General features: G+C 43.9%; 1 protein-coding gene across 3 annotated transcripts in view; it reads left to right on the plus strand.

Annotated features, from left to right (window-relative positions):
* Positions 1-6,546, plus strand: part of Fto (FTO alpha-ketoglutarate dependent dioxygenase) — a 356,383-nt gene that overhangs the window by 86,572 nt on the left and 263,265 nt on the right. For all 3 annotated transcript variants that reach the window (XM_031340849.1, XM_031340847.1, XM_031340848.1), the window contains one exon: positions 3,635-3,712. In XM_031340849.1, the coding sequence (XP_031196709.1) occupies positions 3,635-3,712 (78 nt within the window). The remainder of the gene's footprint in view (positions 1-3,634; positions 3,713-6,546) is intronic.

Genomic DNA, 6,546 nt, shown 5'->3' on the forward strand with positions numbered 1-6,546 from the left:
CTACCTGCCCTGTTTGTTTTGCACAGTGCTGCATCTTCATTGAGTATGGGGGTGGCAATCCTGACTTTTTAAATACTGAGATGTTTCCTTGACTTTAGGAATATGGTATTTTTTTTAAAGATTTATTTATTTATTTATTTATTTTATGTGTATGAATACACTGTAGCTGTATAGATGGCCGTGAGCCATCATGTGGCTGCTAGGAATTGAACTTAGGACAGCTCCGCTCGCTCCGGCCCCAGGAATATGGTATATTAAACCGTGTATGCTTTTACTTTCTTTGGCTCAGCTGTTTCCTGCTTTTTGAGAGGCATCTTCCTATTCATTCACACCTTGCTTAAGGACCAGGCCAGTTTCCTACTTGCTTTAAATCCTTGGAAGACGCATTGTATTTCTCACAGTAGCTGTTTGTTAATTTTAATAGAATTAAATTTGTATTGTCCAGTTCAAAATATCATTCATAGTTTAAAAATTATTAACAGGGGCTGCAGGATGTGCTGAGTATACCTCTAATCCCAGCACTCGAGAGGCTGAGGCAGAAGGAGACCTTGGATTTGAGGCCAGCCTGGATACATAGCAAGTTCTAGGCTAGCCTGGCCTACTGTCAGATCAAACAAACAAACAAACAAACAAACTAGTACCTGGGAAATGGTGCCGACTAAGAGTTGTCAGCAGCAGCATCTAATGGGCTGAAAAGAGAGGCGGAACAAGAAGAAGCACACTCCATTTGTGCATAAGGCACGCTCGTGTGACAGGACTTAAAACCGGGTCATCTTTTTAGGTGATTTCCATCAGAATCTCAAACCATGTCTTTGGCAAGATCTGTGAGCTCAGACAGCTCAGCTTTCCCAGCCATGTAGAAGCAAAGGCCTACAGTTTCCGACATTCTACGTTTTGTGGTTTTGAGTTGCAGCCTTTTAAATGTAAGGTGGTGTGTGCTCCTTTCCTTGGAAAGCTGTGGTCGTAGGCCGTTGCCAGCACAGGAGGGCCAGGGAGGACTTTTCTGAGACCCTCCCGTTGGTGGGAGAGACAGGCTCTGAGCCCTTTCTGGCTGTGTGACATTTGTGAGTAGCTTGATATGTTTGTCACAAGTGTGACAGCCACAAAGCTTGTGAGGAGAACAGTGTGCTACAGGTCCCAACTCTGTGGATTCACCAAGGCACAATTGCTGGCCCAAGATGCCAATCCAGCGTGAGCCCCTCTGCCTCCAACCTGTGTGCCGTAGTGACCAGCTGGCATTGGGCACAAGGGAATCCCAGAGCTGGTTTCCCCTCCTGTCCTCAGTGTGTTTGGCTGTGAGCTTTCACCAACAAATGTGTCATTGCAAAGGGCAAGAGGATGTCTTTCCTGAAACACGCCCTGAAGCATAAGTTTGTGGTTTTGTATTGGATACCATGTTAAGAATCAATAGGTAATATGTTTAAATAAGTGGTAGATAGTTATTGTCAATAGGTGTTTTACAGTGTTGAAGATGCTGGAAGCAAAATTCCTGCAGAGTAAGACAATGTTCTTCTTTCTGCATAGTAGGAACATTTTTTTGAGGAATGTTATCATTGGGCACAGCCTTTCAAGTGTAACGCCTTACATGTCTGATGGTCTGCACCCCAGCTGAGTTTGTTTATATAATGATTTGGTAGAAGCATTAATTACAAACAGTTCCATCCTCCACTGATGCCTGTGGGCCTGTGAAGTAGCTCTCTTGATATTTAGTCTATCTTAGAAGAAGTATGGAATTTCTCTTGGAAATACATTCCTTATACATGGCTTAGGTTTAAAGGTAGCCTCTCATGGAGAGATTCTTAAGGTGGTATTTGTAAGGTGGAACTTCTGAATTATTCAGTGTTTAATTTTTTTGGTGGCATTTATAAATATTGTAGTGCTTTGTGTTTATAAAACATCCTAAGAACTAGTTAAAAGATCACAGGGAAATGCAGGCTTTCCTGAGCTTCAAATGAAAATTGAAGTGTAGGTTTTGGTTAAGGTGGTGTTAGTGCACATAAATATGAGAATGCATATTCATGGAAATATCATTAGTCCTTTTTATATCTGATAGTGGCTGCTGCTGAAAGAAGATAAAACATTAGCCAATTAATGAATTAAATGATTTGTGCTATGCTACTATAATAGGTCCTTCCTAATAGTCAGTGATCACACCTAGATAGGAAGTCATTCAGAGTTAGAGGTAAGAAAATACCATCAAAATGGAAGACTGATCAGGTAAATAGACTTGTGTGCGAAATAGAACATACCGTTTTGTTTGTTGTGTGTGTTCTAGTTTATTTCTATTCCCTTTTAGTTACTATTTTGGATTATAATGTAAAAGGTCTAGAATTTTTGAGTCAGAAGAGATGCTTGCTCCGAACTGCTCTGGTCACTGTAGGTTGTGAGCAAAGGCAGCTCTCCTGGGGTGGAGAGGTTAGTACGCGGGGCTGCCATGTCTGTTTGGGTGTGTGCTGCACTGTATAAGATCAGGGTCTTCTAGAGTTGGTGGGGAACAAAACACAGTTTGGTTGTGCTGACCTCTACCCTCTCTGGTAGGCCCACACTGGTCCAGAGCGATGTACCTTCCTGTTCTTTGTGAGTCATTGCTTCCTAACAATGGCCCTGATGATCTGCTTTAAAACTTCCAATATTATTTGAAAACTTCTTTCTGCTGTTTTTTTCTTCCAGTTAACTAGTATGAACAGGTGTGTGTGTGTGTGTGTGTGTGTGTATGTGTGTGTGTGTTACACTCATTTATGTTGTATATATGTTACATGCAAACACAGGCTCCATAGATGCCTGAATATAAGGCCAAGCATTGTAAAATCTCCTTGTTGTAATTACTTGTCCAAATAGTGAATGCTCTTTGAAGAAGACAATGCTAGATGGATTCTTACAGAATAGTGCTTCATAAAATTGGAAAAGAAAGCAAAGAAGCTTAACATCTCTTAAGTCGGAGATGCTTTAGAGATGAAAGATTACCTTTAAGAAGGCACTATTTGGGACTGGAGAGATGGTTCAGTAGTTACAAGCACTTCTCGTTCTTCCAGACAACTCAGTTTTAGTTCCCAGCACCCTCATGGCAGCTTACAGCCATCTGCAACTCCAGTTCCCGGAGGTCAGATAGAATTCTGACCTTTATGTGCACTGGCCAAGCATGTGATGCACATACAAACATGCAGGCAAAACACTCACACATAAAATGAGATAACTTGAAAAGGGAACACCTTTAAATAAATGTTTACAGCAGGGGTACGCACCCCAGATACCCCAGTGTTCCAAGAGGAGATGGCTATGCTTTACTTGGTATTTCAAGGGGTGCTGTCACAGAAAGCTTAACTGCCTCAGGCTGTGCGGACAGGAAGGTTTATGCTGGAAGACTGTATTAACCCATCCCTGGGGCACCTAGGTCATGAGAAGACCCCGATGACAAAGATGCAAGAGAAGTGAGTGAGATTGCCGCGGGGAACGGGGCAGCGAGCAGGGTCGTTTCTGATCGGATGCTTTGTATATCTTACAATTAAAGATGGTTAAAAGCGTCTACATTGAAGTCCATTAAGATTTGTGTGTGTGTTTTGTTGGAAGATAAGATATTACCCTATACTTGAGATCACTTTATATTCAGTAATATGTAATTCTTATTTTTAACCAGAAACTGAGGCTCCTGGAGGAGCTTGAAGACACTTGGCTTCCTTACCTGACCCCCAAAGACGACGAGTTCTATCAGCAGGTAAGGTGCTTTGCTACCTTTTTTTTTTTTTTTTTTTTTTTTTTTTTTATTTAACCAATTTTTGCCTCTGTATTGGATTGGTGGAATTACTAGGGTTCACACTGCACTCAGAGGCCTGGTCCCAGGCCATACATCGCCCCTAAAGCACATGCCTTCCCTCCCTGTCTGCTTTCTCTTCAAACTCTGTCTAGACAAAGCGCAGTTTCAATTCCCCAGCACCTGTGGGTCTTCCTGCCTTTGTGCCTCTCTGCTCGTGCAGGCTTTTTTTGTTTGTTTTGTTTTTGTCTTGCGTAGAATACAATCTTGTCCTCTTCTCCTGTCGCCCCTGGTGGCACCTGCTTGTCCATAATAACCCTGACAATCAAGGCCACATACACACTTCCTCAGGAGGTGGCATTGTGAAAGAGGGGGATAGTTACAGAAATATCATATTCAGTAGTGATAGAGTGCTCTCCTAGCTTATCTGGTCGACCAGATCACCTGCAACAAACATACATTTGTTTTACAATGCACAAAAAGAGATTTAAAAAGACAGTTTGAGGCAATCAGAAGCTGTAAGCTCTGAGGTCTTGGAGATAATCTCATTGACCTTCTGGTACACAGTTGTCTCCATGTAGCTTCCAGCCACTTCCGATTTTGTGTTGCAGAAGAAAAACTAAATGAGAAGGTGATAGCCTGCTGTGCTCTGACCTGCCACACACCAGGGACAGGAAACAGCCAAACAAACAAACAAACAAACCCACCCAGATGCAAACAGATAGCCCCTCCAGGCTCCATAGTTTCCTAAGAACTGCACTAAAAACCAGTTATCAGTATGTAATCATGTTAAATACATATATCTGCTAATAAACTGTAGAGCTTCTGGAAAGCTTGGGTTTATAGGCCATGCTTATATGTGTGTATGCTGTAAGTATGTACGGTACATACTTACAGAACCGGCTTCTTGGGTGGTCAAGCCCAAGAATTCAGAGCTGACCTGCATCAACCAAAACAGAATAAAACTAGAAGCAAAACAGTACAAAAATGAACAGTTGAAGGAAACTTACTCTTAAAGGATGAACTAAAAGTACTTAAAATTAATAGTTAGCTCATACTGACCGGATTGTCAGTGGGCCCACAGTGGTATGGTATCCTGCACATGAGCCCATGGTGACCTGCTGTTGAGGTTGCTTCCCAGTGACCTTCCCTATCTCCTTCATGTGTCTCTCTCTTTCCCCATCTGTAGAGACTTGTGCTCTATTCCACAGCATTCAGTGAAATCATGTGTGGTTTGTTTTACTATGTTTGGCTTGTTTCATTCAAGCTAATATTCTCCAGGTCCGTCCATGTTGCTGCATATGATAGGATTTCCTCCTTTATGGTCATGTAATATCCCATTGTGTATATAATTGTGTATACATACGATGTTTTAGGGTTTCTTTTCCCATTTTATAAGTGATAGGAATGGATGGTTCAGGTCCGACATTGAGTCCCTTACACAGCCTTTTTATAGGAATGTCAAACCAGCTTGAGGTGAAATTCTGATGTCATACCACTAGAGTACTGTCTCAGCCTGGGCCAGGCATGTGCTGTTTTGTGAATGCTCTCATATTTAGTTGCTACACCAGCCTGTTTCTCCTACAGGAGAAACCTGGCTTCTCCTACCATCAGCAACTGTCTCCCTCATGTTTGAGGTAGCCAGGGCTGGTTGTACTGCTGCTGTTTGAAACATCAGGAGAGAATGAGTTCATGTCTGAACATCAGAACTGAAGGCCAGCCTCCAGCTGAGGTGGCTCTGGGGCTGAGCCCTTTCTGCCTCTCTCTGCACCATATTCCAGCTTGAAACACCTGGGAAGTGACCAGGAAACAGCGGAGTCAACAGTTGGAAGGAGGACAGCAGAGGGAGCTTCCGATAGCTTGCCTCGGGATACAGGAAAGACTCAGTGACATAATGAGAGGACAGACTGTCCCCTGATCCCAGAGCACTCCCTGAAATAATGCGGGTCCCAGGTTCTCCTATGTGCCCTTTCCTGAGCCAGCAGCAGGACCAGAGCCGAGTCAGAGCATTGGGTTGCATTAGCCCATTTAAATACCACCAAGTCCTCTAAGGCAGCTGCTGTACAGCTCACTTTGGAGCAGAGAGGGTTAAAGCCTTTTTGAGCTTTATAAGCAGGAGGTCTAAGGACCAGGCCTCCTCCCTGGCTCTGTGGAGAGCTCTGGTTCAACTCTGCTGCTTCCATCTTCTCCTGTATTATCTCTTTGTCCTTCTCAGACAGCTTGCCCTTTTTCCAGTAGCTTCTCATTTTTGCTTATCTGTGATGCCCACAAGCCCTCAGTCCTGACTGCGTACTAGAAGGTTCTACCTGAAAGTGTTCCAGGAACACCCACCTCAATATGGTCCATGTTAGTTAATTGTGTGCTCTGTAGCCTCCCCACTGAGGCCCTGCAGTGCCTTAGGAATTAAAGATAAAGTTGTGAAGGGTGACCAAAGATCCCTGCTTTTTCTGACCTTCCTTGTGGGGGGATGGGTTGTATGCGAGGACCTTCACAAGCCATGTGGCTAGTTCAGGTGGGAAGCCCTGGGTAAGGAAGGGCAAAGGCTCTGAGATGTATTTGAAAGGGGAGTCCCCTGATGCTGACAGACCTGGAGTAAGAGCTGGGGCCACAGGCTCAGGTTAGATGTTGACAGTTAGGAGGAACTTTCCCAGGAATGGGAAGAGGAGACAAGAAGGCTTAGTGCGTGCCTGTCACAGGCCCTGGCTTACGTTTTATTAAGGGTCCATGCTCCCCAGGGGAGCCGCAGGGCGGCAGGGACACGATCCTCTCAGCTTCCAAGTGACAGAGGGGGTTCAGCG

Source organism: Mastomys coucha, unplaced genomic scaffold (assembly GCF_008632895.1).
Source record: "Mastomys coucha isolate ucsf_1 unplaced genomic scaffold, UCSF_Mcou_1 pScaffold22, whole genome shotgun sequence".
NCBI classification, from domain to species: domain Eukaryota; kingdom Metazoa; phylum Chordata; class Mammalia; order Rodentia; family Muridae; genus Mastomys; species Mastomys coucha.